Below are 23889 nucleotides of genomic sequence, written 5' to 3'. Positions count from 1 at the left end.
CAGTATTGGCGATGCTTGTCTCCCTGTGCTTAATATCTTACTTGTGCTCAGGCAACCCTGAAATCAATGCCTTAAATCTTGTCTTTATTAATTCCAACACCCTTTGAAATATCAAAATCTAGTGCTTTCCAGCACCATATGGTGAATCTATAGCCCTCCCTTGTCATCGCCTGAGGATCCAAGGAGGAATGTGAAACTGTGGTCTCTGAGAAATTGATACCAGATCAAAGCTGCGAAGATTTAAAGGGCTTAAATGCCCTTCACAGAAAAAAGTGAGGGCCAATCAGGAGTATCCTCATGGCTGATATGAGGATTATCACCCATGTATTATATGTCATGCCACATACAGGAGAAGACATTAATCATTCTGAGAAAAATGAGATGGAGTTATCCACAAAACAGACACCCCCTTGTGTTAGAGAGCTGTGACAAAGTTAATGTACTTCTTGACCTTGAGATTCAGCCTTCTTGAATTCCTTTTCACAAGTTTGACATTCACAGTGCTTCCAGCCGAAACTAGAAGGAAATGGGTGCAAACACAACTCTTAGCTGTTACAGCAAGGCAAGACATGGTTCACTGGAGACTGGTCCTATTTCTAGTTCTGGGTGCCACCATCAGGTACATACTTGGGCAGATCTTTTCTCTCAGACCTGCTCCCTTTCCCTCACTCAGTGTTCCATTCCCATCATTGTGCTCAAAAGGGTGTTTGCTCCATATACCCAAGCGCAAAGATTCCTTTCCTCCTGAGCAAACTGGGTTGCCTCTCTTTGCCCCAAACTTTCACTCCCTGACTGGAATTCAAACTAATGATTTAACTCTGCTAAAATTATTGTCTCGTTTAAAGAAATCCATCTCCTCCTTTAGCTTGTCCATGCTCAGGAATAGCAAATTCCACAAGCAATCTTGCATTTAAATGTACTGAGCAATGAACCTCCGGGGAATAAACACTACAGTGGGAATGCACCAAGACTCAGGGCTTGACAGCCCCGACAGCCATTGCACAAACCTTTGTTAGCCCTGACAACACTTTTTTTAATCAAAGGAATTACAAATTTGTTAATCCTTGGGGTTAATGATTTAGAAAGGATCAAGAGCTGTTTAAAATTGTATTCATATTACAAGCAGGCAGTACATTTCAGACTTCTAGTCAAGCAGCTGTCACTCCATGTGGACAATGCCATAGAAAAGAGACTCGGAAAACTTTTTGCCCATGTGTTAGAGTTCTTCAATGACTTTCAGGTACAGAAAATGCTCTGGACCTCCCTGAGCAGATGACTCTCCAGTCACGCAGAAACTCTCAAAGCATAATACAGGTTCCAAGCAGCAATCCTAGCTAGGACTCCTTTATCTTTAGCTTACAAAATTGGTACTTTCTTTGCTTTCTCAGCACACAGAACAGGAATTCACCCTCCAAAGTTTAGGTCTGCCTGTTAAAATGCAATCACAGTCATTAACATAGCCTCCAAATTTGTTTTCCCTTGACTCCTCTTCCCAGCTCTAGTGAGCAACCACAATTACTGCGAAGTATGTGCTGTGTAAAACCACTAAGGCAGTATGAAACCTTATAAAATAATCCAGTAATGACTCAGGCTAGATTATGATAGACTGAAATCTCTGCTTCACGAAAACCGTTCTCTTAGACTCTAGCATAAAACAAACACCTTAAGGAGGTGGTGAGACCTTTAGACTGCAGTAGTTTTGAGCCCTCCTGAACCCAGAAGTCTCTTCTAATATTTCTTTAGGCTTGTTGCTTACCTACAGACTACACTGGTATATGTATTTTCTGTTCTTTTTGAACTCTGAATTTTACATTCTCATCCTTTTCCTCCCTGAGGAGCTCTCTCCAGTTGTCTGGATCTCTGCCACCTTGATGCATGCAGCCTTGCAGAATCTTCCAGCCCACAAAATCACAGGAAACACAATTCTCACAGAGACATCACCCTGCAGTGTCAAAGCTCTTATGATTCCCATGCTAATATCATAAGAAACATCATTAAACACTATCACTTAATTGCATGCAAGTATGAGGCCTTTCCGAAAGGTGCAGCCATCCTCCTTGGTTACTGATGCTATTTAAGCATCAAAACTGCTTACATGATCTGGAAATCACTTTTCTTCCCAGCCTTCACTTTGCATCCCCCTGCTTTGTATGGAATCCAGTTAACTCTAAAGCAGACAATGCTTATTTTCTTCTAGTTTTTTCCACTGCACTCTTGTCAATAAATTTTAAACATCCTGAGGATGTGAAAAAGTTGGAAGCTCTTTCTGATCTAAATTGTCAGTCTAGAGGAAATCAGACACAAATCCCAAGACAAAAGAAGTCTCACCCTGCCAATGTAAGAGTTCCTTCATGTTTCCCCAGGCAAACCCACACTGCAGTAAGCAAATTTACTAGAGTGCTGTGGCACCCAGTGCATCAGTAAGCCTCAATGGCCCTGACCAGCCTCATCTGGGGCCTCCACCCACATCATCTTTCTTTGGTCCTGAGGGTCCATTTAAGCTTAGGGCTGAATTCTGGTCTTTTTGAGCTCCGCTGTAGCTGTGTCTGCTTCCAGTTCTGTCTCTGGCTGTCCCTCCTGATGGGACTGCCAGGATAGATCTACATCTGAATCATCGTCTCAAGGGGGATGGTCTTTGGCCTTTGTTCAGACCCTGGGGAACTGTGCCCTGGTGGTAAGGACACTCTCCACCCTATGTCCTCCCTGTGTGACCCCTACCTGGTACCTGGTGTTCCTTTGGGGTGGCTGGGGGAGTCCAGGCTGATCCTGAAAAGCTTGAGGGTTAGGTGTCTGGTGAAAAGAGATTTGGGCTGACTGACTGGGAAGCTGGGATGAAGTTCAAGCTGCATGGGGTGAGCAAGTGTGGGATAATCAAGACATCCATGAGTAGTTCCCTAGCCAGGAGCAGGGTTTGGGGTCTGAAAACGGGTTCCTTGAAAAGCCTTGTAGGGTGGGAAAGAGATCAAACCATCCTGAGACCATATAGGGTGGATAAAGGCTCAGACCTCCCCTGAGGAAACTCTAATAGTGGAGGGGTGTTAAGCCATCTTTGAAGCCAGCTGGGGAAGAGAACATGGCCAACCCTTGGGGGTGGGCAAAGGTGAAACCAAGGTATTACTTTCGAGTTGGTGCCCTGAGGAAGGGGAGATCCCTGGACTCGTGAGGCCAGGGGTATCCCCGAGCAGCCTAGAAGGCTGGAGAGAAGAATCAGGCCACTCTGAAGAGCACTAGATGCTAGTGGTTGAGGTGGTACTTACAAGAAACTACACAGACCTGGAGATTTTAAGCCCTCCCTGGTCAGCTTCAGGGGATCCCAGTGTCCCAAAGCAGGCCAATCTGCAGGGTCAAGCCACCCGCTGAAGGATGTGTGGAGGAGCAGGTTCACCCCTGAGGAGCAGCACTGAGCCCAAGACCTGGGCAGCTGGGTATGGGGATGAACCATGGTGCCTTGAAGGAGGACTCCATGCTGACTCCCCAGTGCATGTGGCTGCTCTGGGCTTTTGGGCATTTCTGGGACTTGACAACCCCTGGACTCTAACTTTTAAGTCTCACAGGTGAATCTTGCATAAAGAATCTTCACAGTCAAGATTTTTCCATAGGTATTTTGTGCAGAGATGTATGGCAGCGTTGACTCGGCTGACTGAGGCTGAATGTCTGTGTCACAGTGCATGGAGCAGAATGCTGATAGAAACATAGGCTGTTTGTAGAGTATATAACTCTCAAAAGAGTTCTAGCTTTGAGTTCTTCAGTCCCAGGCTTCTGTGCACAATGCATTTCATGTCCTATAAACTTGATACAGTACATCTTATTAGGTAAAGGAGGAAGGATTACAATCACTTCACTTTTCTCTCTGGCTTACGGCTTAGAAGTCAGATGATGACACAACAGCTTCTGATTCCCGTCTACACTTGGAAATACATTAGAAGACTTGGGTGTCTGTCTTTTGTCCAGCATCCCATCAAAATAATCATAGAATCATAGAATGGCCTGGGTTGAAAAGGACCACAATGATCATCGAGTTTCAACCCCCCTGCTATGTGCAGGGTCGCCAACCACCAGACCAGGCTGCCCAGAGCCACATCCAGCCTGGTCTTGAATGCCTCCAGGGATGGGGCATCCACAGCCTCCTTGGGCAGCCTGTTCCATAATGAGAGAACACGGTGCCTGGTGTTCCAGCCCCTCCTACCCCTGACCTTTCCCCACCTCAGGCAGCCCTTCCTGCACCCAGCTGGCTGCCAGTTCCCCTCTGCGCAGTCCCGACCAGTTTCTCTCGCAGCTGCGAGGGTGGAAAATCTTTGATGCAGCGCTGCAGGTGGCTGCTGCGCCTCAGCCGGGCCTGCAAGCACAGCGCTGCGGAGCAACGGACGACACCCCGGTGCCGCTCTACGCTGCCTGGCAACCCTGAAAGGAGCGAGCGTGCTCGGATCCGGAGAGAAATCACGCGGGTGCCACGAGACCAGGGACGCTTACCGAGCGGCCCGCAGCAGCACTCTCAGCCGCGGGCGCGCGCTCAGAACGCGAGCCCCTGGCGCGCGGCCGCCAACCCCTCGCGTCTGCCGCGGGCTGCGGGGATTGGCTGCGTGAGGCCCGGCCCCGCCCCGCCCCGCCGCGCCGGGTGAAAGGGTGTCCGGGAGGGCGGCAGCCATGGCGGCCGTGTTGGTGCTACGTTACGGTGCGCGGGGCGGCCGCAGGGCGCTGCGAGAGGTGAGAGCGCGAGCGGCCGGGGGTCTCTGAGTCGGCGTTGGGGGTGGTCGGCGTGCTGCCCTGCGAACGCTCGGAGGTCTCCCCTTCTGGCGGGGTTGGGGAAAGGAGGAGTGGGAGATTCTTGTGCTGCTGCGGCACTGGCAGGCGGCCCCCCCCCGTGCTCGGGGCTCGGAACTGGCTGGAGCCTGGCGGGCAGTGCACGGGGTGTCCCGTGCTTCTGGCACAGCACCGGTGTGCGGGGATGGGGAGCGTCGATGGGGGGACCACCCAAAATCCAAGTCCTATGTCTGAAAGCAATGTCCAAATGCTCCATGAACTCCTGCACTCGGGGCCGTGCCCACAGCCCTGGGCAGCCCGTTCCATGCCCACCGCCCTCTGGTGCAGACCCTGTTCCTAGCCCCCAGCTATCCTTCCCCTGTTGTATGCAGCTCCTGTTTCCTCCTTCTCTATCTCTATGTTACATGTGAGCTCATGAAATCAGAGGGGTAGGACATAACTGAAATAGCACTTCAAATGTGGTAATGATTTCTGTGTTATTTTTACTGTGTCATAGTAGAATCATATCTTGCAGCAAGGGGTTACTGCTTTCTCAAGGTGTTATCTCTTGACCACCCATTGCTCTGCTTAGCTGTGGTTATTTCAGCTGTCACAGCCCTCTTGTGTCATACTGCTCCTCTTACTTTTCCTGGAAGTGCAAGAAGCTCGTTGCAGAACTATACTAATGCATTTGGTGAGGACTGTACGCATCTAGAAAGCTGAGGGTGTGGGATAAGTGTCTCTCCAGAAATACGACTCCTAAAATATACTGCATGAAGTTATCACGTGCCTTTAGGGAGTGTGCAGCTGCATGAGGCTTCTGTGGCGAGGTTTTGGTAGTGAGGGGGTTGTGAGCAGAGCCCAGCACTGCCCCTTGTCAGAGCACAGCTGGCTCCAGTTGCTCCAAATGGGCCTACTGGTGTCACAGCTGAGCTGTGAGCAATGCTGGGTGTGCTCTGGATTGAAGGAGAGGAAAAATTGCTGCACAACCGCAGCTTGGAGAGAGGAATGAGGAATATGTGAGAACATGTGAGCTATCCAGGTCAGTGCAGAAGGAGGGCAGGAGGTGCTTCAGGTGCAGAGCTCCCTGCAGCCCAGGAGAGGCCCATGGAGCAGCAGGCTGTCCACCTGCAGCCTACTGTGCAGAGCAGATCTCCATGTGCAGCCCATGGAGCCTGAAGGGAGACATGGTGTGCACCTGCAAGCCAGAGCTGCAGCCTGTGAAGAGCAGTGTGTAGTGGGGCAGAAGGGCTGGAAATTAGCTTTTAGTTTTCACTGTTCTAGTCAGTTATTAATAGATAATAAATTAATCCCCCTTACACTGAGTCTGTTCTACCTATGGCAGTAGTATGTGAGTGATCTCCCTGTCCTTATCTGAACCCATGTGCTTTTTTTCAATCATGTTTTCTCTCTCTGTTCTGTTGGGGAAGGGGAGTGATAGGGAGGCATGATGGAGTTGAATGGTCCGTCAGTGTGAATCCACCACAGTGACATAGGTGATTTGGGTGATTGGGTAACCAAAGTGATTTTTAGCCCTTAATATCTCTGTGTGAAAGTCACCTTCAAGATTTCAGTCACTGGAAAACATTTAATCAGATTTGCGTGGGAATTATTAATAGGTTCTTTTATACTTTGCTAACAGGCAAATGTGGTATCATTTAAGTCTTCACACTCTAAGCACTTAAAAAAAAATTCATAGGACCAGTAGTTGCTCATTTGTCCTTGATGACTTCTATTCTCCTGTGGCAGTCAGTGAAAGACTTGTGAAAAAGGGTGGTGAGGAAACAGAACAGGAGATTCAGCTGATTGCTCTGTTTCTAATCACAGAATCATAGGATGGCCTGGGTTGAAAAGGACCACAATGATCATCTGGTTTCAACCCCCCCCCGCTATGTGCAGGGTCACCAACCACCAGACCAGGCTGCCCAGAAATAATGCCCTAATCTAATGCTTAACACTCGTGTGCCAGATTTTATGCAGAACTAATTCTGTATGTAGTATAACTGCAACAAGTGCTTTGCATTTCTGAAGCGAGGAAAAAAAATCTGATCTTGAAAGAAGGCAGTAGCTATTGCATAAAGATGAGAAATGTCTTTTGATACTTCAGTCTTGAAACTCCAGAGAAAGTTGTAAAAACAAACAAAAAAAACCCCACCAACAACAAGAACTTTACAGCTTTCTCCTGTGCTTTTTAAAATACAGTGCATTATGAAACCAACAGTAAACTGCTGACATTTGGCTTTTTATCAGCATGGATCAGTTTTCTAACTCCTGGGAATTTTCTGGGCTCTGATAAGTTGCTTATCTGTGTACCCTACTGGTTTTAAGTCATAGAAGTTACCTGTTGTTACCATATGTAACCTTATGTTACTATGAGGGTAAGGAGACAGTGTGGTCACTGGTTTGGGGGGAGGAGCACAGCCCTATGCTTGTGGAATTTGGTGACTGTTTCTAGTATATAAACCACAGACCTTCTAGAGATAAACTACAGCACTCTGGTTTTACTTACCTCATTTCCAGGAGTAGCTGTTTGAACTTTGCAGGTAAAGCGTGCTGTGCCATCTGCTTAGGTAGGACTTATTTTTCTGGATAAAGAGTTAACCTCATTAAAGTTGATGTTGATTCAAAAACAAAGCAAAAAAAAAAATCTTAGTTCTGAGGTACTACTCATGTGTTTTTATGTTCTCTTGTCTGCTAACTTTGCATTGGTGGCTCTTACATCATTGTTTTGGTGCTGTAATGCCTTTCACAGCTCTAGCCTTGCTGGAGCTATTTAAGTTGATGCTGTGAGAAACTGTTCCAACTTTCTGCAGCTGTTAGGTCTTGAGCACAAGCCATTGCCTTGCAGCTTCTGTCTCCCTCCAACTTGTCCCAAAGCTGCTGTTTGAATGTCTAAATGGATAAACAAGGCTGAAATCTGGCAAAGAACAGATTTTTCCCACTTCTTGTGAGTATCTTTTCAGGAGGACATATTCCCTAGCCTGATTCACTATGTGACTGTGCAAACTTTTGTATTGGCACAAGGGAGAAGGTCCTTGGGTGTAAGAGTGACTTAGTGTTTAAAAATAGGCTTAGGTGTTGGGAGTTCCCTTGTTTGTAGCTCATGTGCTATGTTGGCGAATGTGGAAACGTTTCCTCTCTCCCTCCTGGAATTGCCATGATTCTCAGGCTTTGTAGGATTTAAATAATTGTACATGTAATGCAATGGACCTCACTGAACCTTGTACTGTATTTTTGTTTGTAGTTGGCTTCAGGAGGGTCTGCTTGTAGTTAGAAGAGCTTGGCTGCTCAGTGTTATCTGAGAGACTACAAAAGAGGGAAAGTAATTGGGGGAGCGGGAGGAAGAATACTGTTATGGTTGCTTTCCTGTTTAAAAATATGTACAGTACTAATGGTAAGCTACAGTTTTCACTCTTACAGATTGAAATTCTTGTAGACGTAAAAGTGCCTGCTTTCTGTATGTTGAATACACACTCTATCAGTAGAACACAATTATTTTAGGATTGGTTCAGATCTGAACAAAGTTTTGCTGTTGTGTAATTAACAGCTGAAGCAGGATGCTTTTCCAAAATAAATCCAGTGCATGGTGTTAGTATTGTATGGGACTACCCTGCACCTGGAGCACCTCCTGCCCTCTTCCTGCACTGATCTCAGTGGCTGTAGGGCTATTCTCTTGCATTTTTTTGCTCATCTCTCCCAGCTGCTGTTGTGCAGCAGTTTTTTCCCCCTCTCATATTTGTTCTCCTAGAAGCACAACCAGTTGCTCATGGCTCGGCTCTGGTGGTGGCAGGTCCCTTTTGGAGCAGCTGGAGCTGACTCTGCTTACCAAGAAGAGTAGATTCAGTAGAGGTGGGAAGCTCAAAGTCAAACTTCTAAGTTCAGAGTTGAGCTCTTGTTACTTATTTACAGTAGTCTGTGTTTGTGGATTTTAAAAGGCTGAAACGTTTATCAAATGGAGGTAACAAGCTATGGCAGTATTAGATTTTACCAGATAAATCAATTGAGCAGTGCTGGTTTCACAGGACATGAAAAGGTCACTAGGTCAAGCTAAGCCAGATATCAGAGTTAATATAAAATATTCTGTTAACCTTCATTTTTCCCTTATTTGCCTTATAATGTTGTTTATGAAATAGACATGCATACTCACTCGCTATCTTTAGGTTGTAGTAGTCACTAGTTTGGGAACCCTGTGAGTAGCATCAGATAAAATATACTACAGTGTGTTTTCATCCTGACTTTCCCTATGAGTTGACAATAGGGATCTGGAAGAAAATAGCTTTTGTGAGCTGGATTAAGGTTTGAGTTCTGAGATCTATAGATTATTATTTTTTCCCCCCTAGTGCCTTGGGGTAAATTGGGTAGTTTCCATTCCTCATTTGGTAGAGAGAAGTGGGTACACCTAAGCTAGTAGTGAAAAAGCTAAATAACCAGGAATTGTGCATTAGGGATCAGTGGTGGCTGTGGAAACCCATTTGAGGAGGGGCTCAGTCTCTGTGGTGCCATGGGAACGTATAGTTAGGAATCAAGGTAGGTTTGGATATAGCTGCTGTGATCTCCAGTTGCTCCTATGTGGTGGTAGATGCAGTAAGTTTCTCTGTAAGTATACCTACTGTTTGCTCATAAGCCTCTTGCAAAATGAAGTGACAGATGTCAGCAGTGAACTTGTGCCTGACTCTTCTTGTAACGCTTGAGTGCTTGCCAGAATGTGGGAAACAGATCTAAGATCACTTCATCTGGAAGGGATTAAAATCCACCCGTTCTTCACTGGTGAGTGTTTCAACCTGACCATGTGCTGCTTTGGAGGTGGAGTTTTGCGGAAGGTTCTGTTTGGATCCTTCCTTCTATACTTGTCTGAGGTGCAGTTGAGGTTCCTATTCAACTGACAATTACTTAAAACTGCAAAATGAGACACCTAGGACAATGAGCAACAAAACCTAGAAATCCAGTGGAAGGAATAGGGAGATATGGTGTTTAGGTTTGTGTAACAGGTTACTGATATGATCTAAATCTCATGCCAGAAGAGTGGTTGAGCAATCAAAGTAACATGAGATATAAATCTCAGTTGCACTCTTAGATATGATGGTGTGTCCTGTATGACTAACTTCAGACTATTTGTGGTGCTACAGGCACCCCCGTTAATAGGGTCTTGTATTAGAGAGACTCACCTGTATAACTGCATGTATGTATGGAGGTTCAGGGAATATAGTCTGGAAACTGTCCTTGCTCCTCCCTCTAACGGGAGTTAGGTAACAGTAGTCACTGAAGGTGCAGCTGGCATAATGGCCAGCTGATAGCTGTGGTTGTAGCTGGCAGAATTCTGATCCTCAAGGTATTTTCCTTCTTCATTGCCTGAAACAGCTTGTACTGTCACGTCCTCAGATGAAGAAGTGCAGAATTGTAGGTAGTTGGTGGTGTAGCATGAGTGACCTGCTAGATTATGGAATCACCTGGAATTGCTCTCAGTGCTGTTCCAAAGTGGGAGAGGTGTAGCTGTGAAAAAATAAGGGAATGTGAGCCCAGAGAAAAGGTTTTTCTTCCTTAGACCACTATCATCATGGGATTGTGGTGGAAAAGACTGGGAGCCAAACTCGCTTCTCAAGTCTGTTGTTCTTTTGATAGCAGTTCTGGCCTAGTCCATTGCCTGCTGTGTACCTAACAGCTCCCTAGCGATGAGGGCTTCTCTCCACCCCCAGTGTGTACAGATACATGTATGTGTGTTCTTAGAGAACTTATTGGTAAGTGTTCCTTGAAACAAGAAGGAAATATGAGGTAGCAAGTTTGTTAGAAATCATTTATGGTCTGAAGAATGACTTCTATCTAGGGCTTCTGAACTGTCCTTAGCTACTGTTTATTGTGTGGGGAGGCAGATCCTTGCCAGCATCCATCCCCGTTGTGGGGGAGTGGAAGGAGGGGAAGGGAATGATATGGAAGATTTTCCTCAAGATGTCAGTATATGAACTGTTTCTGTCTTGCTAGAATATAGTAGCGGGAGAAAAAAACGTGTAACTCCCTCTCTCTTCTGCAGTGTGAAACGCTTTGTTCAAGACGGTGCCTTAAAACATCACATAAGCTGTATTCTGCTGTGTATGATCCAAATGAAAAGGTAAGTAGTATAGTGCATGTTTTCTCTTTGATGTTTTACTGTAACGTTGGCATTTGACTTTCAAAGCTCTCCTCTGTGCTGCTTTTAACAATGGCAGTTCTCCCAGTATAACCCCTTTGCAGTCATTGAATTGCAGTCACTGAATTACTAAGTGTTAATGTAGTAAATCTACTGAGATTGGATACTGTCTCAAGTGCACGACTTAAAAGGTTGGAGAAGTGGTTAAGAGCTTGGGGAAGTTACATACTAACCGGAACATGTTTTCCTTTTGACAGAGCTATTCTTAATGTTGTACATGGTATAGGAGGTATAGGCAAAAACCACCACTGTGTGTGTATACATGTAAATATGTTCATGTAGATATGGAAAATGCAGTACTAGTAATGTGTTTGTTAGATGGTCAAATGCGCTTTGTCTAAGTTGAACTTGTTACTCATGTGTGAGAGTGAAAACTTCAGAGCTTGGATAAAGATGGATGTGTGAGGTTTGCAGGGTGTGCTAAATCCACATCTTGGATTTTGTCTGAGTTTTGTCAGACTTGCTGACAGATTGATGCAGTAGCAATCTCAGCTTACAGTTGCTAGCCAAGGAAAACTTTTCCTGTGGGCAACTGTCTTGGCATAGCTGCTGAAGTAACACACTTGAAAAAATAGCGTGGCTGGAGGTGTGCTCTTGCTGAAGGGCATGAATGCCGGTGTTTCAGCATGGATTTGCCTGTATCTACCGGTGTAGGTGCAATTACTTAGGAGTGAAACAGTATTAGAAAACAGAGAGAAATACCAGTATGTAACTAGAACTGTGGCTAACAGAAAAAATTCTCAGGAAAATTCTCCTGAAGTAATTAACTAAATGCTTCCTGTATTCTCAAAGTCTTTACTTAATCAAGGTTCTATTCCTTTTCTATAGGCATAATTACATTGAGACAAGGTAATCAGGTCTTAGATGTCTCTTAACTAAAAGCTGCATCACTCCAAACAGTGGCTTCCACAAGTAGCTCAAGGTCTTTTCTGCCTTCTCCCCTCAGTGTTGCTGTTTTTGTAACGATTGGACTTCTAGTATCAGATTTTTTGCGTACTAATTAGCGGAAATTACATAAAGAAATGCTGCGTGCTATTTGAAGGCAGCATGTGAATAAAATTTTTTTAATTGCTGGACTTTGATCTTGTTGTTAACAGCAGAAATAAGAGTGCAGTTTCTTCTTGTTAGTATTCATATTGCAGAACTGAAAAATTAAATGGCAGATATTCATAACATCCTAATACTGAAAGTCTTGTTTTGTTATGTGAGCATACTTGGTTAATAATGTAACTGTTAGACCAAAAAATGTGTCCAGGCTGGACCTTAGCAACCTGATGTCCCTGTTCACTGCAGAGGAGTTGGACTAAATGACCTTTAAAAGTCTCTTCCAACTCTGACAATTCTGTGGAAAACTCCATTGAAGTATTTGAATTGTTATACTCCTTACACTAAGTATTGGCAGTTTTTTTTTTTTTAAATTCCCTTCAAGTCTATGCCTAAAGAGCTTTGGTTCCTGGCATGCTGAAGTTTAATTTCAGGAACAATTTGTGTTCTTGCAATGTTTGTACCTCTGATAATTGACTTAGCTTAAGAATGTTTGTGGTCTATATTCACAGGGTGCAAATGTGTCTGAGTGCTTAGCAGAGGTGTGCATTCCTTGGCAGATCTGGCTGAGTTTACCATGCAAGCTTGCTGCAGCTCGTCTTAATTTCTGTATGCTGTTACCACATGGTAATATTCTGGAACTGATTAGCAGATGCTAGCTCAGCCCTGACTTTGAAGAAATATAATAAATTTGGTCAAGTGCACCTTGTGTACAGCTGTTTGTTCCACCCTAGTCTGCCAGTGGAAATTCCCGTGGTGGTATTACAGTTCCTTTCTCCATTCTATCTATCCCTTCCACAAACCTGATGATTGTAGGGATAATGAACAGTTTTGCTGATGCACTGACGATGCTTTGTTTTCGCCTGGATGATATGGGAAACAGCTGTTCTACGTAGGGGAGGTACAGCAGCTATAGAATGTCTTCGGATATGGTTAGATAAAACTAATCTGGAGCAACTGTGGGATGCCCATGAAGGGGAGGAGCCTGCTGGCTTTCTGTTCTGTTTGTGATTTGGAACTCAAGAGGCAGAGTAGGGCTGTTTGATTCGTGTACTGAACTGATGCATCCTGAAGATGCATCACCACTACATCTAAAGTAGGAAAAGCAGTGGGGTGACTGTGCAGTCAGGCAGGATTGTCCCTTCTGATGATATCTGTGTTTGATACTGAACCTCCTTGGTTGGAAATGAACTTGTATAGCAGCAATAGTGCTTACAGTCAGGACTGAGGCTTCTACATGGAGCTCCTCTCAAGTTTCTTAATGGAAAAATTTTGTTTAGGATGTAAGGCTGATTGTCTTCTGACAGCTTGTTATCCCTTTCTTCAGTGGTTCTATCATGCCTCTAAGATGTATTTACAGCATCAAGTGCAATGGACTGTGAAAGGTGACAGCGAATTTCACATGCCTACTATAATGTGACTTGCTGTTTTGTTGCACTTTGGTTGCTGCTTAATACTGAGTGTGTAACGATGTCATGATGGCAGTATAGGAGTTTACCAGGCTCTTCACATGACTTAGCCATAATGGGGATTGAGGCCTGTACCAACTCAGCAAGAGCTGGGAGGGACCACGTGGAAGTCCTTATGTGTTTGAGATTCTGGGGGGAGAAGTAGATCCCTGGGAAGCTTGCCTCCTTTGAGTATCTTGTGTGCATTCAATATATGCAACTTGAATACTTCTGGGAATTAAGGCTGTTGTTTGGCAATGCTTGTGAATGTCTCTTCCCTGGACTTGATTGTTTCCTACAGCTTTCGTAGGGTTCTAATTTCTGTACTGTGCATGGTAAGGAACTCCAGGGAATGGTGATGTGAGTTGTCTATCTATCTGTTCTGAGCCTGTGTATGTAGTAGTACATATCTAGGATAGCACACGGTTTGTGCTATATTATTATTGATAAATCAGCAGAACCCTTTTAAACTAGGTGAACTCAGAGTTGCAGGCTTCTGGGTAAGCCAGTGTTTATTGGAAGTGGAGGAGAAAGGAATGTGTTTCTGAAGGGAGGGAGACTTGTAATGTGTTCACCTCTCAAGGTCCTTATTGTTCTTTTCCCTTCAGACTTTTGAAAAGCTCCTTATTGCCAACAGAGGAGAGATTGCATGCCGAGTAAGTATGTAATCCTAAGTTTTTTCTTTTTGTAGTTTATTCTTAAGCTATTTATGTTTTGAATATTGATAGCTTTCATTTCTTGTGTGTTAGGTCATCAAAACATGCAAGAAGATGGGGATTAAAACTGTTGCCATACACAGCGACGTTGATGCAAATGCTGTAAGTAATGCTTGAATGCAAATGATAGATAGGGTTCAAGATGACTTGCAGCTATTAAGCAACAAGCCTTCATATAATGCTAGGCATGTTTGAGGTTTTGAAACATATGTCCTTTTCCTCCATGTGCTTAAGAGGGGAGGTACTTGTGGTAGGGGATGGATTGGGCAAGTATTTAGCAGTATGTGGTTTGAACTCTCTGGTGCTTTGATCATTATATATGTTATCTTGCTCTTTGTTCTCTCCCTGAATTGATGCATACAGTAACACCTGATAGGTAGTTGCTCTGTGCAGCAGGAGTGGCAATTAAACCAAAGTTTTGTTTTGCTAATGAGCACCAAGGGTAATTAAAAATGGTTTGCAGGTGATGGAGGACTTGGTATGAATGGTTCTTCTACCTGTTACCTTCAACTTACGCTTTCTGCTTGCCAGAGGAATACTCCCTCCTACCAGATAGCTGACCAAGCATGCCAGAGCTGTTGCATTTGACACAGATATTGAAGTGTATTCATCAGTGTGCCAGGAAAGTAGTAAAATGGCTCTCTAGACAGGGAAGGTACTTGTCTAGATGCTTACCCTTCTTTAGGTCTTGTAGTCTTCTATGCAGTTTATTTTAAAATATTTTAATTCGGTTACAGCATACAACAGCAAGTATATTCATACTTGTTCTCTACAGTCAACAAGACTATACATCTTATTACTTTTTGCCTGCAGGAACTGCAACAGGGGTAAGGACTAGAGGTTTTGAATTGCTTATGGGGATTGGGAGCTGAAAACCAATGTTACAATTTAATGGGAGAAGTCCTAGGCAAGATGAAAGGAAAAAAATGTGAATTTTATGCATGGCAGGACTTAGGTTCACCAGCACTTGAAAAACTGAAGCATGAGTCGTGGAATTTAGGAAAGTTTAGTTAGGAGAACTTTGTTGTTTTCAGATTTGAGTGAGAGATGAGAACTGTTGAAAACTTTGGACTCTGACACAGCTGTTGTCTAAGTTCTTTTGCTTGGTTCAAATAAATAGACTGTGGGTATAATAATGGTCTGAAACCAGATTATTCTCAGATGAGTCAAATGAATTTCTGCGCCAAGTAATAGTTTTCTTTAGGTGCTGGAGAATAATAACACTTGCTCTGGGTTTTAACTGGTAGCCACAACTAGAAGCATACAGTAGCTTGTGGATTGAGAAATGATTTCTTAATAGACATGTGTCAGGCACTTTAAATCCTCATTCTTCTGGAAGCCAAGGATTAAGTGGAAATAAATACAAACTACTCATAAAATCCATGATCCTTCTGGTAAGACAGAAGCAGGCTAATGTATACTTTTATTCCATCTTTTATATATGGTATCTGCTGTTTGGATAAATGGATCTGTTGTTTAGCAGTGTTGCATAACCTTGTTTGTTGGCATGAATTCTGAAAATAGACTAAACTTCTTAAAACTCCTTTAAAAAAGACAGCATGTCTTTGCAATGGCCACCTACCTGGTGTAGAGAACCTGCTTTGGCACGGGGGTTGGTCTCGATCTCTAGAGGTCCCTTCCAACCCCTACAATTCTGTGATTCTGTGATGTTCTTTTACCAGTTGGTAACAGACTTGAAAAATGAATTGGTCTTTCTAGTGCATCTGGATAGCTTTATTTTTATTGTATGGGCACTGCTATGAACTGGAGAGTATGGAATATTTGAAAATAATATGTAAAGACTGAGATTGAAGATTATAATGAGGTAATAATAATGACAGGAAAAAGTACAACTCATGACCTTACAGAAGGGAGTACCAGTGATGCGTTACAAAGAGAACTGAAAATATAATAGCTATTCTGTTTCAATCTACTGTGCCATCTTAACTTTAATATATATATATATATATGTAGGGTGTTTAATTCATAATAGTTCATACGAGAAAGTAAATTCAAGCTGGTGTCTCAGAAATTCAGCAAGGTATTCAGAACAGTTCATAACCTTAACATGTGGAATGAGATGCTGACACTTTGAGTTTACAGACAAAGATAATGCTAGCAATTCTATGAGGGTTAAGTATTGCCTGCTTAGCTTCTTTGGATCCTTAGATAGGCCAACAAATCGAGCTGTGCAACTTATGGATGAGCTGGGTGCATTGAAGAAGCTTTTAGTATTTAAGGAAAGTGAGAAAGGTTGTTTAAAACACTGTTCTAACTGATTAAAACATGGTAGTAATACAGATGCTGTTTACATAAGTGTTTTTTTGGTCTAACTGTGTGAGAGCTACTCCAAAACTAATGCCTTCTATTTTATTATGTTGGCCCATAATGTCAGAGGTGGATGTTGGTTGACAGCAGTTAGAGACTGAGCCTTCTCATCAATATTTCATTGTTTTGTTGCTGTGTGACCAATGGCAATGTAGGGGCAGTCTGACAGGGAAGTGCATGTGAAGCAAAGGGGTGTCATTAAATTCCTCAATGCAGAAAAAGTGGCATCTTCTGACATTCATTGATGCTTACTGAATGGTTATGGAGGCCAACCAGTGGATGTGAGCGCAGTGAGGTGGTGGGTGGTACATTTCAGCAGTGACAGCAGCAGTGGGTCACCTCTGTTGGTGCAGATCTTTATGAGCATGACATGCAGGCTGTTGTTATCGCTAGCAAAATTAATTTAATTTAATATTGAAGAGTATTGTTTTGTAGCTGAGAATTTACTCTATCAAATAATGTTATCGTGCTCTTGATATCTGTTGTAGTTTCCATGGGAATAAATAGGAGGCATCACTTTTGGAACAACCGCTGTAGTGTCTATCATATCTCTTTTAATCACTTCTTTGGATGTGTAACTGTGGAAATAGCTTAATGTAATCCAAATTAATGACTTAATGACTAGGATATCTCCAGTCATTCACTGTTGTTGTGGCCATTGCAAAGATGTGCGTGATGCCTAGTTAGGATAGATGAGTCCAGAGGCCAAACTGTTTAACTGCACTACTTATCATAAAGTAGTGACAAACTTGGCTTACATACATTGTTTATTTCTGTTCAGATTGCATCAGCAGGTAACTACTTGGTTGAACCAGCAGTGGCAAGATGTCAAGCTGAAATCAGATTTGGCAGCTAATACAACCTGCTGAATGAATTCATAGGAGGAAAATGTTTGCTTAGTGGTGGGATTCTGTAGAAGAGTTGTGAATCTGCTTTTGGTTTTTTTTTTTACTTGACAGAATTAAGCCAGACTTCTCTCACTCCTAGAGTTGTGTTGCAAAAGCAAGGAATGTCATAGGCAGTTGTTTTAATGGTGATAATCACTGGAATAAAGGCAGAAATAAATATAAAGGTTCAATCACCAGCCCGTCCTAAAGCTATTTGTCTTTACTAAGAATAGTGGGACCTGATTTCAAGTGATGAGTATACAGGGACTGTTTACAAAAATGTTTTTTAATGAAGTGTTTAAAAACATAATGATTTGAAGAAGGTAGAGCAACCTCTGAGATGCAGGTAAAACCCCTTATGTGTAGCTACTTACTAAAATGTGGGTAGCCTGATATTCTTGGTACCAATTCTCTTGTACAAGTAACTTTAAAAGGAAGGCATGTTAGTCAGTCTTCTGCATCTTTCTGGCTTTCCTTTCCGTCATTCTGGTTGAAAACAACTGAAATTGAAGTAGGGTAGCTTTAGTGTGTCTATGTAAAGAGAAACTCACAAAAACAAACAAAAAAACCCCAAACACAAAGCATCTAGCAATTCAAACTCTTTGATAACAGCTTCTAGTTTATTCCCTATCCAGTGCCGTATGCTTAAATGATTCTAGTAGGTACTTTTATTGGTGTTTGTGTAGAAATGATACATTTACCTGTAAAAGTGTTGATTTTTTTGATTAATTCGCTAGTGAGCTTTTACTCCAAAAGCTTCACTCTGGAAGACTTTTTGGAATTCTTCTGTTTAATATGCATGTCCTAGCATTAAATGTTTCAATGTAAGAACTGACATCTTTGTAGAGTTCAGTGTTAAATGGAGGTGGTGAGAATAGCTGAAATATATACATGCTTTGAGTGAAACTACTACTGTTACTCTCCAGATTCGGTTGCTATAGAACAAAGTTTTGTGTGCTGTTAAAGCAGTATTCATTTTGACATCAAAAATATACATATTAATAAAAGATAACTAGGCTAGGAAAGTACACGAGAATGTTGACCCCAGAAGTTAAAACTATGGCAACTTGTGAGCAGAAAGCAGCAGAAAGGACTGTTCTAAATTGGGAATATGGCAAAAATTGAACAGCCTGCTGAGAGCCAGCTAATGTTTATTTGAGGGAGGGAAATAAAGAATAAAATACTGTCTGGTCCACTTAAAAAAAAAAAAAAAAAAAAGCCAAAGATCTGAAGGATTCCTATAGGCTAAAAATAATCATTCCTATAGTGATAGGACAGCAACATTAAAGCTTAAAAGGATATAAGTGACATCAGGGGTTTGTGAGTTATTGTGCATTATTATTGTGCATTAATGTGAAATTGTAGGTAGCTGGAAATGATATTAAATAGGATTGGATTACATTTACACTGCCTAAGGGATGTGAATGAGCAGAAAGATAATTTTTGGTGTTATTTATGCTGTAGAAAAGAAGTTGCTGCTTTAACAAATGTTCTGAAGTAAAATCAGTGTAGTTTAGGGGAGAGCAATCTGGCAAGGTGACTAGTGAGACACTCCTAGAGAACAAAGTTGCCCAAGAGGTACTGTATGTGTTCAGGAAAGTAGGTTGCAATTTGTGCATTTTGGAGTCTTGACAATCTTGGTTAATACTTTTTATTATGTTTTGGGGAAGAGCAGGAAAGAAGCTGACAAACTGTGCAAAATGCTACTTTTTCTTCAGAGTTCAAATTGTGAAGCACTAATTCTTTATGCTTGGATAGGTAGGGACCAATAGAATCTGGACATTTGAATTTAATGCAAACATCTGGGATTATTTTTGGGATGAGAAACAAGCAAAGAATTTTCAGTGAAAAAAGAGTAATCGTATGTACTTTTTTCCCCCTGAACTGATTGGAATAGAGGGTTAAGATGAAAGAGCCTCCTCAACCATAAATGTAACACTGATGGTGCAAACATTGTCGAGGAAAGCTAGAGAACTATTGTAGTGCCTAATGTAATCAGCTAAAAGTATGATAAATGAAGAACAGGCTTTCACTAATTGGATCTGAACAAAAGAAGGTATAGCATAAAGCAGTGAATGAGATATAATTTTATTTGGCATTTTTTAACACAGCAGGGATTCTATAGCCATATGAAGCAATGAACTATAAATGACTGAAAAAATCCCATGGGAAAGTAATGTAAACTACTAAAACTTCATGGAGTACTGGGCAGCTGGTTTTGCCCCTTTAATGCAATTTTTGTATCACTCACTAGGCTTCAGGTGTTAGAGATGTTTGTGCTTACAGTCTTTTAGTATGCTAAGTGTTTAACTTTTGAGAAATACCTTTTTCTGCTGGATTGTATAAGGGCAAAAATGATGCAAATGCTTTTATTGATGTAATTAATTGCACAGTATTCATCTGTTCACATGAAATCTTGGCCTTTGAAGGAAAACAGGGGAAATCCAAGGACTTGGATTATACTGAAGATTTATAATGCAAACTTATCTTTTTTTAAGCTTGAAGTAAGTCTGCAGCCATATTTCAGAAGGAAGTAGAGAGGAAGCTGCTTTAGAGGAAATGCGAAGCTGATTAAGTTTGTAAGCTGCTATAGCAAGTCTGTATTGAGCAGAATGAATTTGGGTGAACAAGCTGAGCTTTTGACTTAAACAATAAAAACATAACTTTGAAGATTTTTTTTCCCTACAGCTTAACAAGATGATGTCTGTTCTTTGTTCTCAAGAAATGTAGTTGGCAAAAATAAATATTATAGGGGGGATGTGGATTGTATTAATCTTAAAACAAACAAACAACCTACTAATATTATTATATTGAAAAACAAGTTTATCTGAAACTGAGTTTTCTTTGCTTGTAGGTGACTGATATACAGAGGTTTCACAGAGTAGATGAACACTGACTTTGTTGTTGTTGATTGCTTCTGTAAATATACAAAACTTGAATCTGTCATCTGCTACCAAAATGGTGATTCAAGCATTTTAGAATCATAGAGCCACAAGATGACTTGGGTTGGAGGAGACCTTAACGATCATCTAGTTCCACCCCCCCCTGCTGTGGGGGATGTTGACAGCTCATTGCCTCCCAATGGCACTTTGTTTGTGCTCAGATAACCTGAAGAGAGATCTAGTTCAAGTACCTATAGGAAAAGAAAACGCTAATATTTTAGTCTTGTTTAAGAACATGTTTTCCAGACTGATGTCTAAAGTGTACAGAGGGGACTCTCTGCTCCCATGTACTGTATCTGGAGCAATCAATTCTTAATAAGTGGTGCAGCATAAGAGTGTGCCAGGACGTGCAAAGGGAGCACTGGGGTCAGGTTTGAGGTTTGTGTTCTGCTCATTCTTCAATATTTGTCTTGTGTTACAGCTAAACCATAATAAAGTCAATTGCTTTTTGCTTCAAAGATAAGACAGCATGCTGCTTATTTCTCTACAAGAGATGGTGGAAATGTCAATTATTCTGTCCCCTTGCCTTACCGAGTTAAATAACCAACACTTGTGTATGGCATGAGATGTTGGTGTTGATCTTCCTGTGAATACTCTATCTCTGTGGGAGGAGCATACTTTTATTCAAAACTGTGTCTTGCCTGCCAAGCACAGACTGCTTTTTCTTTTGAAACTGTACCATAACTTCTAAGTGAATGAGTGGAGGAGGCTGCTGATGTATTTTTTTTGTTTGCTTGTAGAAGCTTAAATTTCTCCTAAAATTATGTAACTTAGTGGGGCTCACTAGAGCTCTAAGGTCAAAGTTTCAGGCAGTTCTCCAAAAACTGACTATGCCTTTTAGTTGGTGATAGGATGACACAAAATGTGTATGACCTTTGGAATAAGGACAAACACATTCTTTGTCATTTGATGGCTAAGATGAAGTGTTACTCATGTTGGATTTTGGATGAAGGTGTTACGTTGAGCAGAAGAAGGCTACAGAGCAGAAAGCTTTAGGCATCATGCTGCACACCTTTTGGGATACTCCTCGGAGGTGGGAAGTGTGTGTTGGAAGGAGGGAATTGAATTGAAATCGTCTGGACTATGTGAAGATTTATTTAATTACCAAATTCCTTATATGAAGGACCAACATACAGATTAAATTTAATTTCTTAGCATAAAGCTCATTTGGATGAAATGGTTGGTTTTAGGATGATAAGATGCAGGAATTTGGTCACAAGCTACCTGTGATTTGAATGCTCAGGTGTCTCTGCAGCAGTAGACTGTATCTGTGTTTCTGTGGGTACTGATATCTGCCTAGAGTGAAGTGATTGATCTGTATACAGTGTCCTTGTTGTCTGCATCTTAGCTGTTATGGATTAGGTCCAGTTTGGTAGTACTGACTTGGTGCCCATTAGTGGTGGTGTGATATATATTTGCTGAACTTTGCTGAGTTTTGCCTGGAAGATAATCTTATAGTTGTTCTCACACTCAAGACTTATACTTAAATGCTGATGTACACTTGCCTGAAGCTACTGTAGTTGCTAGCTTGCATGGTTTTGCTTTTCTGGGCATTTTTCTGACCTTGTGTTGCTTCAGTGCTTTGAATGTACCAGACACCTTATTTGTCAAGTTAGTGTTTTCTTCTGATTTAGTATGCTAAAATATTTCAGTAGAATGTCTGATAAATGCTGGAGCCTTTTGTTGGAAGGAAGATAAGTTTGGAGTAGGTCAGCCATCAGTTAAGGTGACCTCTGCTGCTGTGCCGGCTGCAGGACTCTGACCTGTTTGGAGAGATGCACCTCAACCTTAGAGTCCTGGCAAGCAGACTGGGAAGGGCTGAAGCCACCAGATTTCTCAGCTTTGAGAATGTATGGCTTTTTTTTGTTGGGGAATGAAGAAGCAGCAAGCAGCTCCTTTATAACCAGCATGGCTTGATGACACTGCTTGAAACTGGCAGTTCTGGATCAATGGCTCCTGCTGCCATAATACTGGCTCAGACCTACTACCGATTACAGTGAATTGCTGTCCAAAAGTCTATCGGTGTGTCCCTGTTCTTGTCTATTTTGCTTGTGTTGATCCTTGGTTCTTTCCAGAGATTGTGCTGGCAAGTGCAGTGGTTTTGCATTTTTTTATTTTTTTTAATGAAGGTAAACAATGTCAGCATGACCAAAATACCTATGCTGTGTTCCTTTCTGAGAGAGGTTAGTGGAGAGGTGCGTGATATTCTGCTGCCTCACCTCCTTGGAGGTGAGAAGAAAAGGTCCTTGGAGCCCCCTCTCCTTTTGAGGCTCTTTGAATGCCCTGTCTCTATCCTGTCGTCTTCCTTCACCTAGGTCTTCAGCAGCAACTTTTTCACGTGCTGATTCACTTCTGCTTCTGTGGTTTATATTGTCCCAGCTGTGCTATTTGCTATCAGCTGCGGTTGTGTGCATTCAAGTACGATCTCTTTCCAAGTGCTACACACGAGCAATGTTGTTTAGTAATCTTATTTCTTATCTGTGTGGGTGTAATAACTAGTTAGCAGGCCTTGGGCTGAATTTCCCTTTACTATTAGGGCTCACAGGCAGAGATAAACCCAAGGCAGTATGTGTGAATAGTTTTCAGAAGTGCTTGGGGTATAACCACTTTGAAATTACACTGTATATGAAGAATAATTCTTTCCCATTCTTACCTTTCTATCTCCTGTGTACCTGATGTTTCTGTTGGCACCAGTATATGTGCAGTCTTTTTGGTAAATGGATCCAGGCTGCTTATCTGTCCCAAAAGAGTGCAAAGAAAAGAAATGCACATCAGCAAACTGATGCGACTCACTGCATGGCTTCATGAGTGCTGTGGTTAATGCTATCTGAACATGTGCTTGGGACCAGCAGAAAGGAGATTACCTGCTCCCACTAGTCTTTTGTGAGACATTACAGATTACTGATTTAAGGCAGTATGAGCCTATATCCTTGATACCTATTTCCTTCCCTTCTCCTTTTTCCCAGCACTGACCTATGTGGTGGGACTGTGTGAAGAACTGGTTAGGAAGTGGAACAGTCTTTCAAAGTCCTTGAGTGAATGTATATATCACTGTTTTAATTGATATTGTGGTCTTAGGTTATACTTTCTTGTTTTTATAAAGCATCTTTCTTTCATTTGGTTGCTTGCAGTAAGACAGCACTGTATCTTAAGAGTTTGAGGTGCTCTTTCTTTTACCCGTTATTACTACTAAATTCTAAGTAGTAACTACAATCATTTGGTGTTTGTTTCAAATGCATATGGTGATGGTTGTTTAAAAGAAACTATATCCTCTGATCTTATCTAGTATTGGGGGAAATCAGAGGAGCAATAGTGGTCATCTGAAAGTCATATCTGCAATAATAACTTGTTACTGGGAAATTGTCAGTCTGTCAGTTTCCTTAGAATAAGTGAACTGTTCAAAATTGAATCTATAAAATCCACTTTAAATGACTTTATGAAAAGCTTTTCACTGTTTTTATGATTGCTTTATAAATATTTTTTTCACAGATGTGGTATTCTGGATAACTCAATAGCAACTGCCTTTTTTAACCTCATGTGAAACGCACATATTTGTATTCCTTGATGCCTGCATACGTATGAATGTTTTCCTACCAGCTGGTC

General features: G+C 42.0%; 1 protein-coding gene across 1 annotated transcript in view; it reads left to right on the top strand.

Annotated features, from left to right (window-relative positions):
- Window positions 1–4482: 4482 nt before the first annotated feature.
- The window catches only part of PCCA (propionyl-CoA carboxylase subunit alpha), a 268103-nt gene continuing 248696 nt past the window's right edge, over window positions 4483–23889 (top strand). The window contains exons 1-4 of the mRNA XM_085215566.1: window positions 4483–4704; window positions 10766–10843; window positions 14022–14069; window positions 14163–14231. Of these exons, the coding sequence (XP_085071692.1) occupies window positions 4645–4704; window positions 10766–10843; window positions 14022–14069; window positions 14163–14231 (255 nt within the window). The 5' untranslated portion in view covers window positions 4483–4644. The remainder of the gene's footprint in view (window positions 4705–10765; window positions 10844–14021; window positions 14070–14162; window positions 14232–23889) is intronic.

Source organism: Meleagris gallopavo, chromosome 1 (genome assembly GCF_905368555.1).
Source record: "Meleagris gallopavo chromosome 1, MGAL_WU_HG_1.1, whole genome shotgun sequence".
Classification (NCBI taxonomy): Eukaryota; Metazoa; Chordata; class Aves; order Galliformes; family Phasianidae; genus Meleagris; species Meleagris gallopavo.
The sequence above is the reverse complement of the archived record's forward strand: the minus strand, read 5'-3'. Positions and strand labels throughout refer to the sequence as shown.